The following is a 17,852-nucleotide window of genomic DNA, read 5'->3' as shown; positions in this document are numbered from 1 at the left end:
TTTTAATGCAGCTGTGTATTCATTTACAGTCAATACGTGGCCTTTGATTTGTTCCAGTTTCCTATTTATTTGAAATATACTACTTATTTGATGTGTTTTTTGATCCTAGTACTTTGCATGTCATAATTAACATTAAGACTACAAAATTTAGATATTTCAATATACTTCACAAAGGAATACTCTTAAATAATGAAATAATTTGTAATGAATGAAATGAAATAATATGTAAATGGTCAGCATATTCCAAAGAAGAATTAGGTATAAGTTTGTAGCAGCATACATTAATCTTTTCCATACATTTAATGAATTCTTTAGGTTTTTGGGAGTCGGACATACATAAAACCTTTTACATTTAACATTTATTTTGCAGGGACAGGATGATACTTTTGAAAATGGAGCAGGAAATTATCGATTTCATTGCTGACAACAAGTATGTTAAACTGCAATGCTGGTTAATTTGATGATGTATCCTAGTTTGCTACTGGAGTTAAATTATCCACTCTGGAAAGACTTAGGGATAGATAAAACATTGTTTAATATGTTCCTTGATTTGTTAAATGGAGACATTATTGGAGTTAGGAACTATATGCTGATGAGAATTGTTGCTTGGACCATGTGTGCTTCTGCTTGTTAAATTCCTGACAAAATGGCTATAAACAGTGGGCCACTGATTAGCATAGAGTAGCTGTAACAAGAAGAGACCCTTTTCATTTTTATTATAGTTTTTTAATGGGCTCCAGCTGGCTGCAGTCAGTTATGCCTGAAAATAATTGTGCTGCTTCAGTGTAAACCGTGTAATGACACATCTCCATATAGACATCTGCAATCACGTATTATGTCACATCATTTGTCCTGTGATAAGGTATCATGGACTAAAATGCAATACTGTCCAACAGACATGACATTCTATTTGGCAAGAGAAATGTGCAACAATGAAACAAAGATGCTTATTATAGCATAATCAATAAATCTGTAATAAGTAGAAATTTTTTCTGGAAATTAGGACATTAAGTGATGCCAGAAATGCAATAGGCTTAGTGGTTTAGATGGAAGAGAGAGAGTTTTGTGTGTATACTTGTAAAATGTACTATGGGCAAAAAATGAAAATGCTGATTGCACTTTTTCTTGAATTATATTCCAGTAATCATTATAAAAAGTTCCCTCAGATGTCATCGTATCAGAGGATGCTTGTCCATCGAGTGGCAGCTTATTTTGGATTGGATCACAATGTGGATCAAACAGGAAAATCTGTTATCATCAACAAGACCAGCAGCACCAGAATGTAAGCCCCATCACTGTACTTATTTAGCGTTTTCTTTTTCTCCTATGGATTCATTTATAAGATCACAGTATAAAATTCACAGTACATGACATTTAAAATGTGCAATGTTATTTATCTCTTGCTCTTATCAGAAGTAGTGTGGCATTTATCTGTAGACGATTATCTGAGAACCAAGAAAGTTTATAAAATTCAGAAAATAAAGTGGATTTATTTCCTGCTCTTTTACATAGTTCCTGAAACATAATTCTCTTTCTTCCATCAGTACTCTGTGAAATTACAAACAAAGCTGTGAAAAATTTTATGTCAAAATATAACTTAAATTAAAAACAACAGATATTTTTAAATGACCATGACATACACAGAATAATTGTTATTTTCTTTCTTCTTTCTTCTGCTTTTTAGACATCTATCTAACCTAGAGGCAGAAGTCCTGCCTCTAAAACCCAATTCTACTTACTAGTTGTGTGACTTGGAGCAAGTCATTTAACATCTGCCGTCTCCATTTTTTTACCTGTAAAATGAGAGTTTTGAGCTACATGAAACATCTAAGACTTAGTTCTAAAAAGAGAATGACAAGTTTTTTCCCTTTAAAGTAATTGTTTGTTTTTATCGTAATACCTATTCATTGTTTCTTTGAGTCACCAGAAGCATAATAACATGAGTAGTCATTTGCTTTGAAGCTTGGAGCTGTTTTTCTTGAACCTATATATCTGTTGAGAACAGTACAAGCCACTTCTATAACAAAAGGCATGTTAAACTAAAAAAACGGCCCACAGAAAGCATCCATTTTTATAATTTTCTTTTTTCACAATGTGCTTGGTAAACTGTAAATTGCGTGCTCTTTAGGAATGTTAGTGAAGGGAGCTTTTGTGTCAAGCAGAGTATCATGGTTACAATACTCTATATTTTCTGCTCACCAGAGTTTGGGACAAGTGGGGATGGAGATGAGGCTCTTTCTCAATTCAAGCATCAGTTTGTGCTCAGCAGAGGTCAGGGGAAAGTCATAGTGAAGAGAGCACAAACTGGGTGATCTGGGACCAAGCATGGCTATTATTATTATCTCAGGGACAGTGAGCACTCCACTTCTGTGGGCTTCAAATTACTTATATATCTGCAGGATAGTTTGAACGGAATCATGTTTAAGGGTCCTTGAAGTTTCAGAACCATTCAGTCCTGTAGTTGCATTCTACTGTGTTAGCAAAACACATTTTAAAAATTTATCAGCTTCCTATTTTACCTGATTGTTTACACATGTGCCTCATATTTGACTAGTAGTAAAAATTAAAGATAACGTTTAAAATCCTTTATATCTTCCCTCTCCATCAAATACTCTTTGCTGTTGTTATAGTTGTGTTGTTGTTTCTTATTCTTCATTTTTTTAATGGCTTTTAGATATCATAATGCAGGGACATGCTGATTGCAAAATAGAAAAGCAGTTGACTACTTCCTTGTGATTTTTTTTCTTCTTCTTTGTCTATAAGGTCATAGCAAACATGGAAAACTCCATAGGTCAAGTATATTAAATATGATACAGTTTCAACTGGTGGATAGTAGATTTATTTTTAATTCACACCAATTTTGCAATCACATAGTCATAAATACTAGTCCATATATTTTAGACATGTTCCCTTGGAGAATGGCTTTGAGAAAATTAAGCATTATATCAAGACTCCTGGTCAACTTTGAGTGCTGGTTCTAAACCTGATCTGCCCAGTATGGTAGCCAAATATGGCTATTTACGTTTCGATTCACATTTATTAAATTTATATAAAATTTAAACTTTAAAATTCAGTTCCTCTATCAGGTGAGCCATATTTCAAGCAGCTATTGGATAGAGCAGATGTGGAACACTGATATGATTTTAGAACTTTCTATTGATCAGCTCTTTTTAAATCTTTGTGTTTCCTGCAAGTTCCAAATGCCACTGGAGAGCATACTTTCTCCTTTAAAACTTTTATTTTCTAGGTAGTAGGTATCATATTACTAGAATTTTTCACTTCTGGAAGAGTGCCAGTTTTTTTTTTTTTTTTTTAATGGCCATTTAAAAATAGACTCTATAGGTTTACACCTTTAGGAAGAGTTAGAAGTAAGTGTGTGCAGAGACACCCTCTTGAAGGTACAGTTGCTACAACAGGAAGACCAGGACTCAGCCTCTGGCTAACTCCTTACTCTTATACACCACCATTTAGACACCCCTTCATGAGTCAAAGCAAATCATGCCTAAATAAAAAAGGCAAGTAACTGTATGTCATGGACTTTTAAGGTATTTACTGAAGTATTGAGCTCAACAATGTTCAATTCATAGCTGTCAAGTTCTACTGTTCTATTCTAACTACACTGACCATCCTCTATTTGAGTGGCTCTTGAGGGATGGTGGTGGCTCATCCTCTATTTGAGTAGTTCTTGAGGCGGGGGTGGATAACTGATGTATTTTAGCACACGGAAAAAGACGATGAATTAAATTTCTGTATCCAAATAGGAACAAATCACAGTTTTCAGAACCTGAGTCATTGTCATCAATTTTAGTGAAAAGAAGTGTTGTTTTGTGGAAAATTATGTTCGATTTTAAAAGTCTGTTGCCATGCTCTTTGGTGTTGAAGTTCAAAATGGGACATTATACCCAAAACATTCTATTCAAGTTCTAGGTGTCTTGGTTTTTTGGTTTTGTGACAAATTTCAGAATTGTCTTATCAGGGCAATCAACATGTATTGGTCAGGAGAACCATATTAATTTCAAACTATTTCTGGATTGAAATGTCTTCATTTATTTAAAGGAGAGAATACTGAGATGAGAGTTCCATGTGAGTTTTGTGTTTGGGGAATACTTTCTCAATGTCTAGAGTTTTAATGCTACTCCAATGTAAACACATGAAATGCATATTTTAATGACACTGTAGCCTGAGAGAAATGCAGAAAAATGTGGATTGAGGGTATTTTTGTTTACTAAAAGGTAGAGGGGAAAAAAAAACTTCCTTTTATATTTTTCTTCTTTAGTGACACTTCAATACTACTCTGACGTTTTTCTTCTTCAGTGACACTTCAATACTACCCTGACATTGATGTTTAAATAATTGTAACTATTTCAGCTCCTTATTGGTTAGAATTTATTTCCCAGAATTCTGATTTTCTAGGTAATAGGCAGTTGAAGTAACTATAGAACGTGACTTGAGAAGGTTAGGTTTTTCATGGAGAAGAAAGAATTTCACATGAAGTTCAAAATATTAAGATCATAACAATATACTCTGTGAGGATTACATATGTGTGTGTACTGCACTGACTTCTAGTATTTTCAATAATATACCCAGATATAATCTATCTGCTCTTTTATGATGAAAAAACTTATCTCAGGATATACTTCTGTTTGTTAAATATCATCCCTTACTTATACTAACATTGCCTACTGCTTATTCATTTCACCACTTTACGTCTTGTAATAATATACGTTACATGAGGTAAATGTATATTATTACATTTAATACAAAAAAAACCTTTACAATATAATAATTAAAACTTCATTTTACAGAAGAAGAAAATTAGGCACAAACTGGGTTTTAGTTTGGGGCTTACAGAGAAGCAATGGTTAGCATGACTGGGACCTAAACCAATGTGTCTAATATCAAAAAGATGTTTTTAAATAATCTTATTCTCTTAAAACAAAAATACCCAGAAAATATTGAGCAGAGTCCTCAAGAAGAGTCCCTGGATTGGTTGAAAATTGTAATCCTTTTAAGTTCTTTGTTGTCTGATAGAAAACAGTGATTGATAGATAAGATATTTTTGAAGATTAACTCAGTGGTATCATTAAGTAACGGAATCTCCCTACAACTTGATAGGTCTTGCTAGATTTGCTGTGCTTATTACTGCCACAAGATGTGATTTTTTGAAGGAATTCATATATATATTAATTATACCTAAATATATATTTAGATATGCATAATATGATATATATTTATGTAATATATAATATATAAAGTTTAAATAAATATGAAGTTTAAATAAATATAAAAATTTAAGCTTTACTCCATTTCACGCTTTTATTCTAAGAATGAAAAAGCTACATTTATTAATTATGTTCGTAAGGGGGTGAACCTATTTATTTTGTTATTACAAAATTACTGCCACAGCAATCTGATTGTTCAACTCCATGGATTTGTGCCACATCTACAAGAGCATTAGGTGCAGTGAGAAGCAATGAGACAAGATGGAAAGATAGTTGAAGTAAAGTCAACTGTCTATAGAGATTTTACATTAATACATTCCAGGTTTCTGTAAATCTTACCTGATAAGAGCAGACATGTTATGTTTTTGCAGTCATATAATATACACAGACAAAACTTTCCAGATACTGAAAACACTTCCAGCAACTACAACTCACCAACAACAGACTTCAGTGTCGGTGATCACACAAAAAATTACGAGATAGGATTCTTGTCCTCAAACGTTTTACGCTATGGTTATAGATGGGGGAAGAACTTCAGAATCTCAGTCTTCTTAAAACTTGAAACATGTAGTGCAACTCTTTGTAGATCCAAAGTAGACACGTAACAGATATCTAGAGAATCGCTCCATAATTGAAGGAACACTGTATCAAATATCCAGCAGAACGTATATAGCAGATTCACTGGGGACTACCTGCCCATCCATTTCATGGTTCAAATAGACATTTAGGAAGACTTTTAGAAAGGGTAAGACTTAAACAAACATCATGAGGAGGGGGATACATGGCAAACTGGAGTATGGGCTATAAACGAACATGAGATAATAATATCTACATTTTTGGAGCATTTACTAAGAGCTGGGCATTTTGTTGAGACGGTTGTGTTAGGTTCTCACAGCCACCTAATGAAAAGGATTTTTTTAAATTATTTTTCTAACTTTACTGAAGAAATACGTACCGAAGGAAAATTAGTGAATTGTCTAAAGTCACACTGCTGCACAGTGGCAGCAGGATGCTAATTCAGGATATTTGGCCTCAAATCCAGGAGACTTTAAAATAATGCTGTACTGGCTGGAGGCAAATATGGAGACAATGATATTGTCAATGACAGTGGAAGGCTACATAAGATTGAATAGAATCTTGAAGGCGGGCAGCTCTTAGAGCTTTAGAACATGAGACTTGATGTGCATAACATGATACTTTCGAAAGGCAGGTCTGGTATTGACTAATGGGATATATTCAAGAGGAAATGACCAAGAGTATAAAGACTTGGGTGAGTGCTGCTGTCACCAAGGCATGAGGCTGGAGTTAAGAATAACATTTATGAGAAGTAGGAAGTAATATTTGTGTTCATTTGGGAAACAGTTCAAGGTGGTACTGTCACCTGAGCAAACTGATGCACTTTAGAGAATTAGTAAAGGAAGTCACCTTTCCTCCACAGCACTGCATTTTTGTTGTTGCTCAGAGCTAACCAGAGTAAGAACAGATTTGTGTATGTGACCAGTAGCCTCCAACCACACCTTTTGGTCTACAAATTGGGTCTTAACAGCTGGGACTCCTCTAACATATGGAGTCTCTGAGCTGAGAGGCCCTCCATGTTGTGTTCCTTCACCTTTAGTTAGTTCCTTCACCTTTAGTTAGTTCCTGTCTTCTATCCCATTGTAGATTGCCAGAAATAGGTTTTGCCCTGACACTTTTTATTTTTTGATGGAATTTTTTGTCAGCTGTCAGGTTAGGTGATGATGATGAATGAGACCCTTGCTAGGGTGAAGGTATTAGGGTCCATGTTATTTTGATATTGTAAATTATAATTATAATGTATTCACTCCACATAATGTTACATTTTTTTATATTTAGGATTTAGGCTAAAAATATGAATAGTGATCTTATCAAAATATTTTAAATGCCACAAATATATGTGTCTCTCTATGTAAGAAATTTTGCCCCTCTTTTTCTCTCACTTTCTGATCTTCAGTTTCTCTCTCTTTTACTCATTTTCTGTGTTTGGCACAAAGCAGTTTATTGTTGTTCTGTTAGATATATTTTTAACCTTCCTCTTCTTCATCCCAGAGAAAGGATGCACACTTAGAGTGTACCATTGGAGATTAGAAACCATCCTCTTGCACAAGTGTTTTCCAAAAAGCCAAGATCAGCCACAGGCAATGAGAATCCCATGTATATCTGAATGTTTTTGCATATGTCAGAGGAACTGTTTAACTCATCCCAGATAATTTTCATGTTAAAAGATTGTCATCTCTTGAACATTTTTTTCTTGTCTTTGACATCCACCCACTGTCATTGCCTCAAATCCCCTGCTCTGACAGTGCAGAGCAAAGAAAGGAAACAGCAAATCCACTGAAAGAGAGTGGATACAGGCCCTAGAAACTATGAAACAAAAATAGTGACCCAAAGGCATTGGTTTGAGGCTATACCTTAAGTGCCCAAGGACATAGCCAGTGATCCTGAGAAGTGTGAGCCTGGGTATTTTGCCTGGAGTGGTGAGTGGTGGGTAGTGACCATGGCAGTTCGTTTGTTGTATGTTCCAGAAAGGATGACTAACTGAGTTGGCTGTTTGGTAAATCATAAAAGCCATGAAACTCATTCTAGAACTAAATAAAGCTTCCCTATAGATAGAGCAATGGAGACCAATTGATTTTATTAAGAACCCCTGAAGTAATGGATAGTTATTACTACATCACCAAGAAGGATTGTGGGACTTTCCACTTTCTCAGTGGGTAGACCCAGACAACAGTGGATAGCAGTATGCCAAGGTCACAGAACGTCTACTGTGCTTAGTTTTCTGAAGAGGCTAAAGCTGAAAATGAGAACCCTTGGTGTTTGGTCCTTAAGCATTTCACTCCCTGCAGGTGATTAAGTACATTTATAACAAAACAAAATAAAGCAAAACATGCTTTTCCTTCCATGTTTATTATATTTATCTTCCTTTGGCTGGGAATGTGCATGGCTCTGAATAAACTGAGCAGCATCCTGATGTGGATGCTCCCTTAATCATCCCTGAAGAAGACCAAGCATCAATTTATTTAAGTGCCTCTTAAAAATCTATGAGTGGTTGGTTGGCATCCTGTCATTTCTAAACATGGTAAATTTACTCTGCAGTTTTTACAGGAATGGCAGTGAAAAATCATCTGACTAGTTGCCAAAGATCAGAAAACCTAAGAATCACATTGTTCTCAGGAAAACTATGAAACTATTTGCTGAGCAAGACGCTTCATTTTTTAATCTATACTCAGGCTCAAAATGAGACTTATTTGTTCACACTGGTCAAACTCCATGTCATTTTCTTCAAATATTATATTTTCTCCAAATTATTATTCTCAAATACCTCAGAGAATATAAGATTTTGTAGATGACATAGGTAAATACCAGAAATATACCATAAGAAGGAACATAAGTTTGTGGTATTACTTTCCCTATTTGAAATTATTTATGGGCCTTTGTGTGTGAATGTATAATTAACTATTTTGGAAAGGAAACATGTATATACATTCTATAACATAGTGTACTTCATATAACATTTTTATAGAGATTATCTGTGGAGTCATGATATGTTTAATAATTTTATTTATTTATTTATCTATTTTGCTCATGACATCCTAGGTAGATAAAGCTAAGCCATTTTACAGGAGAGAAAACTGAGATCCATCTCTGATCTTATCTAGTCAATTCACAGAAGACCAAGATCAAAATTCAGTGCTACTGTCACTCAGCCATGACTCCTGTCCTAAAGTTAGGGAAAGAGGAATTAGCATTAATAGGCTTAATACTCTCAAACAATGATGAAAAGTAAAGAGAAGTAAACCAAGCACTGTTCTTTAACTCGTACCTATTGATTCACTTATAAAAATTCAAATTTGCATTTTATTACCTTTAAAATTGAGCAGAGAACCAAATTAAACAACATCAGTATTAAGATAGATGACAAAACCATGATGCCAAAAAAAAAAAAGTCTCCAGAATCACCAGACACACTGGATTCATAATTGCCTTGGCATACTTAGAAGTGACACAAAACTCTGTTTCATGTTCTTAAATTATGTCAGATGAAAATCATTTCTCAAGTGTTCAGTACTGTGCTTTGAACATAAGAAGTATAGGCTATAGCACATGTTAATTCTTTTCATGGTTTATTTGAGGAGCCATGACAATTTTGATCAAAACTGTGTGTGTGTATGTGTGTGAATACAATAGTGTGTAACTACAAGAGTGTCTGTGTGTGTAAATACATATTGTGTATCATACAGTTTAGAAGTTGAAAGTTCATCATATACATACCTACTGCATATAGTATTGTCCTAAATGTATAATAGTTTTGGAAGAATCAAGATTATTGTGACTCAATTTCCTCAATCTGCATCTTTGCTTGCTATAGGCAGCAGAATTATGCCCAGTACCTGAGGGTTTCCTTGTTTCTTATAAATCCTCCTGTAGGGCTGACAGTCATTTTTGCACTTATAGTTTTGGAAGTCTTAGAGAATACTTGTAGGTGAGAGTCTGGTTATGTAGAATGAATATAATAATAATAATAATATGTTTTAATGTTCAGTACAACTCTTCAAACAATAAATTGGAATCTATCAAGAGCAGAGCACATTTATGTAACACATTTTATCCCACAACCTGACTTCTTCCAATGTACAGTCCTTCAGGTACCACAGAATTCGCAGAGGAGCTTAGCCTTTAACTTCCCAATCTTTACTTCCCGCCTTCTGGACTTCAAGCCAGGAAAATGAAAAATATATACATATAGCTTTTATTTACACGTACCAAAAATATTTGGCAATTCCCTATCAAGTAAACTACACTAGTAACTGTGCCTTCACTGGGATTGAAATACTGTATTTGCATATGGGCTTCAATGGAATACTTTTTTATACAACATCACAACATATAAACGAAAAGCCTTTTGTCTCAAAACAACAACAACAACAACAATTATATTGAACAGTTTCCAAAGAAAACATCACTTTCAGAAAAATATGACTACCATATTTGGAAAAACACAGATCAATCCATTATTTGAGTATTATAATACAGATTATATTAATCCTACTTCAGGTTAACGCTAAGGAAAATTTTGAATCAATAATCATTGTTTTGCCTTTAGATTTTTTCTACTCAAAAAAATATGAACAGTGTAACAATAGTTTATAAAATTCATTAAGTGCTTTACCAGTGCCTAGCACTGGGCTTGGTAGCTTACTTGCATTATTGTGCATCTATGTAATCCTCCCAAGCAAGTTAAGTGTTATATTTTCTATTTTTTTTACAAGAAACCAAACAACAGTGCTCTCCCTCCGGGAGGTTAAGTATGTTGTGAAAAGTTGCACAGTAAGCTGCAGAGCTGAACAGACATAACCGTTTTTAGGCTTGCTTCTCAGTGTTATGTCTGTATTCTTAAAACTATTTGAGTTATTGAAACTATTGCTATTTCAAATACAGTATGCTAGTTCATGTCCATTTCATATAAAGAAATTAGGTTATGTATTCAAATTCAATGGTTGTTTTCAGGGAGTGGAACTTTGAGCCATTGTATGTGTTAATGCTACTATCATTCAGTGTTACTATAGCACTGAAATGGAAGGGTGGAGAATTTAAAGAAAAAAAGAAAGGTACACCAATAATCTAGCCCTGACTTTATTCAGTTTATTACCACTGATAAGAAAAGCCTGAGATTAGAAAACTTGCAAGAAATTAGTACCCTGGAGCCGAAGAAGAAATCACTCATCGTCAATTCAGTGTTGGAAGTGAATTCAGCATGCAAAGTGTTGTGCTCTTCTGTCAAAGTAGCACCAGAGAGAAGTACATGATCAAATATATTGAACCAAATATCACATTTGTAGATTAACATTAGATTATTTGTTTATAGGTTTACCTAGAAGATACCACTGGAGTTTTTGAAAATTTTATTTTATTTTTTTATTATATTTTAAGTTCTAGGGTACATGTCTAGGGGTGGAGGGCTGGGGGAGGAAGAGCATTAGGAAAAATACCTAATATAAATGATGAGTTGATGGGTGCAGCAAGCCAACATGGCACATGTATACCTATGTAACAAACCTGCATGCTGTGTACATGTACCCTAGAGTTTTTGAAAATTCAAGGAGCCTAAAATTGTCCTAGGCTAATCCTAAATCTTTATCATGATTGAGATTGATGATGAATCAATCAATGGTTGCTATTTGGTGGAATCATCAATTTTAGGCTAATCCAAAACATTTCAAGTTTTACATAGTGGCCTAACAATCTGTAAAATGATCCCCATGTAAAACTTGAAATGTTTGATAAGTTCAAGAACCTAGGCATATATTTGATGTTATCCTCATATTTTAAAACATATGTGCACAGCATTTCATAGATAATTCATATAAGATCATCCACATATCATTTAGAAGAATTGGCATTCTATAAAGTAATTCTATTGTAGACATAATTTTTCGTTTGTGGAAATTCTAAATGTATAGGTAAATTTGAAGAAATAAGTCTGTTTTGCTAAGCTAAGTATATCTGATGTGTGTGACTCTTATGTGCTGTTGCCAACACCATGCTCAATATAGATAATCAAGCTCACAAACCTAGTATATAATATACCAGGTCTTAATTGCATGTGATTACTTTCCCTTTTTAAAACTTCGTGTTTTCCCCTTTTTTTCTTATCCTTATAATCTTTTTCTATAATATCATTATTTAGTCTTCTCCTATAGATAAGAAAAAAGAGATCTTCAGAGTGGACAGTGTTATTTAGTTATTATCCTTATATTATCATTAGTAAATGGATGTTTTTATATATACAGATCAAAAAGGACATAGCAATAAAAAGAGTGAGTGGCAGGGTAGGAGTGGTTTACATATTCTAGAAGGCCTTAGAAGCAGGAAGCGTAATTAAATCTGGTATTTTTGGCCGGGCGCTGTGGCTCACGCCTGTAATCCCAGCACTTTGGGAGGCCTAGGTGGGAGGATCACGAGGTCGGAAAATCGAGACCATCCTGGTCAACACGGTGAAACCCCGTCTCTACTAAAAATACAAAAAATTAGCCGGGCGCGGTGGCAGGCCCCTGTAGTCCCAGCTACTGAGGAGGCTGAGGCGGGAGAATGGCGTGAACCCGGGAGGCGGAGCTTGCAGTGAGCCGAGATTGCGCCACTGCACTCCAGCCTGGGCGACAGGGCGAGACTCCGTCTCAGGAAAAAAAAAAAAAAAAAAAAATCTGGTATTTTTAAAAGTAGCAGTGCAGTGGAACAATTGAGAATTGGTTTGACAAAACAAAATATCTAATGCCTATTTTAGGTGATTGTAATAATATGTGCTATGAAAGAATATTTTCTAAATATCCAAAGTATGTGAATATTTTAATTATCTATTATCCAGTAATTGGGTGCAAACCACTACTAAGTTTTTGAATTGTTTTTCTATCTTTTTAAGCTAATAATTTTCATCATTTTGTTGTTATAAAATTATTATTTTCATAATCACAAGTATATAAAAGGTTTAAAGTAAAATGTCCTGTTATCCCACCATGAGACATACTTACTCCTAGCATTATTATTCTTATATATTATAGTTTCAACATAAATATGATCAAATCATATCTACATTTTTAATTGCTTTTCTGTGTTACTCAACATTATTGGATATAATTTTATAGAGTCACATATCATACATTACATACCTTAAAGTGCTTACCTAATCTACTATAGATTTTCGCTATTTTGCTGTTGTGAATGATAGAACTCTGCATTCATTTATTATTTTCTTTGGATTCATTATTTAAAATGGAACCACTTTGTCAAAACAAAATATTTAAAAATGTTTGAGTCTCCAAATCCACATAGCCAAATTGTTTGCCAGAGCAGAGGTGCCAGTGTAAGACATGCCTTACAAATGCATGTTGTTTTCAAATGTTGTGCTTAATGTGGTTGTTCGTGAAAAGTCTTATGTTAAAGGAGAGTTAAAGAGTTGGTTTGCATGCCTCTGCTTATATATACAGTACACTATAGAAGCAGAGAAGAATAAAATGAATTTTCCAAGGGTGTTACAAAATTTGGAACAAGAGTTTGAAAGATGCTAATAAAGAACATTGGCTACTTAGCACTGCACATATTAAGTTTATAAGGTATAGTAGTCTCATTTAAAAGAAAACAAAGTGGTATGAAATGACAAACTGATAATGCAAATTGTGAGATACACTTATTTAAAAAGAAGAGCATAAGACTTTCCTATTTTCAATAAAATACATCCAAAATGTACATATTTTAATTGAAAATGTTTGAAATATTAAGGGAACAGTGTCATTAGATTTCTCTAATTTGTTTGATTATTAAAATGCTTTTGATAGGTGTCTTACACCATAAACATATTTTATACTGTTGCGCATAGAAACTTTTATTTGTTGAGATATGCATGCATAGTGATAACCACCTTTCAGTTACTCAGGGTGAAATTCAAGACTTCTCTCTATGACTCTACATATTCAGTAGAATTGAATTCTTCATTTATATTTGGAAAATAAGGGAAGGATTAAGGTTAACTATTTGGAAGAAAAGTAATAAATCCAGTCTTAAGAACCTGGCAGTAAGGTAAATTATTAAAATACTTCAAGATAAGAAAGATTAAAAACAATAATAATAATAGGTACTCATCTATTTCAGGCTTCGAGGGGAAAAAAAACTAAAATTGGAAATGAATGACTAGAAGACAAGAGTTTGATTATCTTCACTCAGCCACACTGTTTCTCAATTCATGAACTATGCCTAATTAAGGGACAATGAATAATTAATTCTGACTTTTCAAAGGTTTCATTGGGGTTGCCAAGAAATTGACCAGAAATGCCAGTGCTATTCACTACACATGAACAATAAGTTTCACAGTAGTTATGTGCTACAAATTGTGGAAAAACGTATTTTACCTTCAGAAGAAGAAAGTATTTTTCACCTAGAATGAGCATTACATTTATTTTCCATGCTTTTTTGATGATAATATAGAGAAAGATAGAAATAATACCATATGTACTAAAATCTACCAGGAAAAGAAGTTAGGCATGAATGATGCAGGGCTGTAAAATATATAGTAAAGTCTAGTCATCATTGATTTGATAAATACCACAACCTTTTGCAGTTTTGAGAATGTTTTCATCTAATTACATTCACATATTAATACATTAAAAGTTACCCATTACCATTTTAAATAAAGGTCTACAATACATTGTTTTAGTTCTATTCATTTTATTGCTTAGAAATAATATTGCTATGGTGGTAAATTAACTGTGAAAGGGAGTTGAGTTTTCAAAGCTATAATATAATGGTACATTACCAGTAATTTTTAGTCTAATCACTTGCAATACTTCAGGTATATGCCTCAGTTTGCATGAGTTTAAACTGCAAATTTGCTCTTTAGTGCTATAATCATAAACAATTCTCTATCAAATCAACCTAGAAAAATTTTATTAGATTCACTTGATTTTTTAAGCAAAATTCTAATAGTTACTCTATGATCATTCAATATTTCTGGAAAAATATAAAAGGATTAATAATTTGAACTATTACATTCCAGTATTTGAAAAAATCCTAAGGTGTTTGAAATGCAGTTATTAAGGATGCATCTTGCATAATTTGTGTCAGTGGGAAATATTTTTGCTCTAAATAATATTTACATTATTAATTAGAATAAGCCTTTTGATTACTTTTTAGTTATGTTGTAGATGCATTTTTTCTAAATATATAAGAAACAAATAAATGACTACCACAAAGAAATGGAAATGATATTTTTAAAATAATGTTTAAATAGCTGTTTTAAAGTTACAATGACACTTGAAACTGAGAAGTTCCCAAACTAGGAAAGCCAAAATTTTCATTTTCACTTCCATGTCTTCCCAAGAGACACTCTCTGATTTAAAACAAACAAAAACATTTGTTTTTGTAACATGATTAATTTTGGTCAATATAAATAGAAACATAAATCTGATTTTTAAAGATCTTACTAATGTTCTAAATTTGAATGTATACTCCTACTAACCAAATTCTCTTCTGATGTATAATTATAGGATTTAAAATTTTATATCTTATTAAGTGACTTTTTTGTCTGTCCCTGAATTATAGTGATTTATGAATAGCTGTGGTAAATGTTCATTTGTTTATACATTGGTTAATTTATTTATTCAGCCAAATGCCTCTCAGGTACCAGGCATGGTTCTAGGCACTAAGACTTAAGTATTTAAAAAAGACAAGGTCTGTACTGAGATGAAACTTAAATTCTAATTCTGGTTAGTATGCTGAAATCTCACTTTAATGCTTTTCAACCTCAATAAGTCAATCTATAAGAAATTCACTTTATGCTCATGAATCAGAAAGTTCACATTCTGAGATCATTTTATTTGTAAATGGACAATTACAGACTATTATAAACAAATACAAACAAAATTTCTGTAAATTTAGAAGTTAGTAAATCATTTCACTTAGCTGGAGTTTATCAGATTACAGAGCTTAGGGATATTAGAAGACACCAAAATAGTATTGATACAATCAACATCTGTATTTAAGTCAGCATCCTAATTTCACTTGCTATGGAAAAAAAATGTGTAACAACATATAAGTATTGGTTGAAAATGTTGGAATGCTTTAAAAAAATCTAGAGAATTGCTAGTGTTTACAGGGACCTGCAAGTCTACACTGTAATATCTTTACAGTGTAATAAGAAATTGAAGTGTCTTGTGACTATGCTACACTGAAACATGTTTAATTTATCTACTGTAAATGGCCTTTTCATTGTAAAGTACAAGTTTACTTCTCTAGAATAGTAATTTCAATATGTCGTATTAGCACTTTCAGGTTTTTGGTTACATTTTAAGTTTGGTGGAAAACATTTACATTGAAAACTAGGATAATTTGTTGGAGGATTTTGGTTCTTTATTTTTGGGTTTGAGGGTCTTCAGCCCACTGTGTACAATACAGAGGAACAAAACTGAGTCTCTGGAAGGATGTGACCAGGCTGTGTGATGCCTGTGGCTTACTGGGCAAATGCATAAACGTGAAATCAAAAGAAGCATGGAGGGATGGTTTCCTTGTCTTTAAAAGAGGCAAAATATATTTGCTTCTGCACCGAACTTTTATTGTAAGGATTGAATAAGATATTGACACCATGTTCCAAAAATTATACTCAGTTTACAAAACTCTAACGGATACTATTCCAGTTTTTTGCTATTGTCTGCTCATCAATATTATTACAATTTATGTACACATATTTAAGGAAAGAAAGAATGCTTCTCATCAAGATTTGAATTATACATTTAAACTTCTTTATTTTCGAAGTGCTATTTGCTTATTTTGGAGCTAGGAGTAAATGATAAGTTTCTCTTAATTACTGGTCACTCACATTACACAACAGACTCTGTGAGTGGCTTCCTAATGACTCAAAGCATAATGAACCCAGCAGGGACAGAAAACCTTCTAGGCTTCAGAAGTAATACATCAGATATGACAGAGACCCTTTAATGAGAGTCATAAATTTTAACTGTCTAAATCAGAAGCAAATGTTTTAGCACTTCCTCTGTGGATGAACCCAAGTCCAGATCATGCACTGAGTTCTGTGGTCTGCAATGACAACTATGGGAAATTAACAAGGAAATGGAGCCCTTTCCTTTAATAATACCAAATGATTAAGAGGACCTAAAAAAATCAATTGACTAATCAATAGTGTGTAACTGCTTGAAGCATTTTCCCCATGCTAATCAGCCATTAAGTTGTTTAAACTAAATACCTCCAGTTTCTCCAATTACTGAACTGATTTACAAGACATGGTCAAGGGTGTCAGAGTCTACTGGAGTCAGATTCCAGAGCGTTTGTTATTGGAGGAGACTGACAATAGTTTTTAAGTGATCCTCTCTCGCTGTACGGTCCAAAGACTCTTAAAAGGGAAGGTGTGATAGAAGATATTCTGTCGGTTTCCAGACATTGGTGAATTAATGTGTTACTGTCAAGTTCTAAACATGTATATTTGTTTGAGAATATGGTCAGGAAGTTATTTGAATTCAGGAATAATAGAAGTCAAAATAACTAAAGAAAACATCTATACAATATATACAGGAAGGCCTTTAAATTTTTTTCTCAATTTCAGCCATGATGAGCAGCATGTAGCAAACAAGACCCCAAATTCAAAACAACAAAAAGTATTCTAACAACCTGTGAAGTGACATATCATTACCTACCTGTATATTGCCAGCAACTCTAATATCAAAACCACTTGTGAACTTTTAAGTTAAATGACACTGTGGGGGAAGAACAACACTAAGAAATAACTTTAAACAAGGGGGAAAAACTTTTTTATTGATATGTTTTACTTTGCTGGCAGACCAGAGCAAAGGTTTTGTGAACATTTAAAAGATGAAAAAGGTGAAGAATCCCAGAAGCGGTTTATCTTGAAGCGAGATAACTCTAGTATTGATAAAGAAGACAATCAGGTTGGTTCTCAAGTTTGAGAGTGGCTGACATTGTTGTTTTTGAAGGTGGGCTGACTGATGTTCTTGTCGTCCCTCTGTTGTCCCTGCCTTCCCTCCGATCCTCCCCTGCCTCTGATATCACTGTCCTATCTCCAACCTCCTTCTCCTCCTTGCCTCCCCCTTTGGC

At 33.6% G+C, this 17,852-nt stretch overlaps 1 protein-coding gene across 50 annotated transcripts in view; it reads left to right on the top strand.

The window, feature by feature from the left end:
• Window positions 1-17,852, top strand: part of ARPP21 (cAMP regulated phosphoprotein 21) — a 155,789-nt gene that overhangs the window by 50,836 nt on the left and 87,101 nt on the right. For all 50 annotated transcript variants that reach the window (XM_077991291.1, XM_077991282.1, XM_077991276.1 and 47 more), the window contains 3 exons: window positions 371-430; window positions 1,142-1,282; window positions 17,578-17,686. In XM_077991291.1, coding sequence (XP_077847417.1) covers window positions 371-430; window positions 1,142-1,282; window positions 17,578-17,686 — 310 coding nt within the window. The remainder of the gene's footprint in view (window positions 1-370; window positions 431-1,141; window positions 1,283-17,577; window positions 17,687-17,852) is intronic.

Source organism: Macaca mulatta, chromosome 2 (genome assembly GCF_049350105.2).
Source record: "Macaca mulatta isolate MMU2019108-1 chromosome 2, T2T-MMU8v2.0, whole genome shotgun sequence".
Taxonomy (NCBI): Eukaryota; Metazoa; Chordata; class Mammalia; order Primates; family Cercopithecidae; genus Macaca; species Macaca mulatta.
Note: the sequence above shows the minus strand (reverse complement) of the source record. Positions and strands in the feature narration are given on the sequence as shown.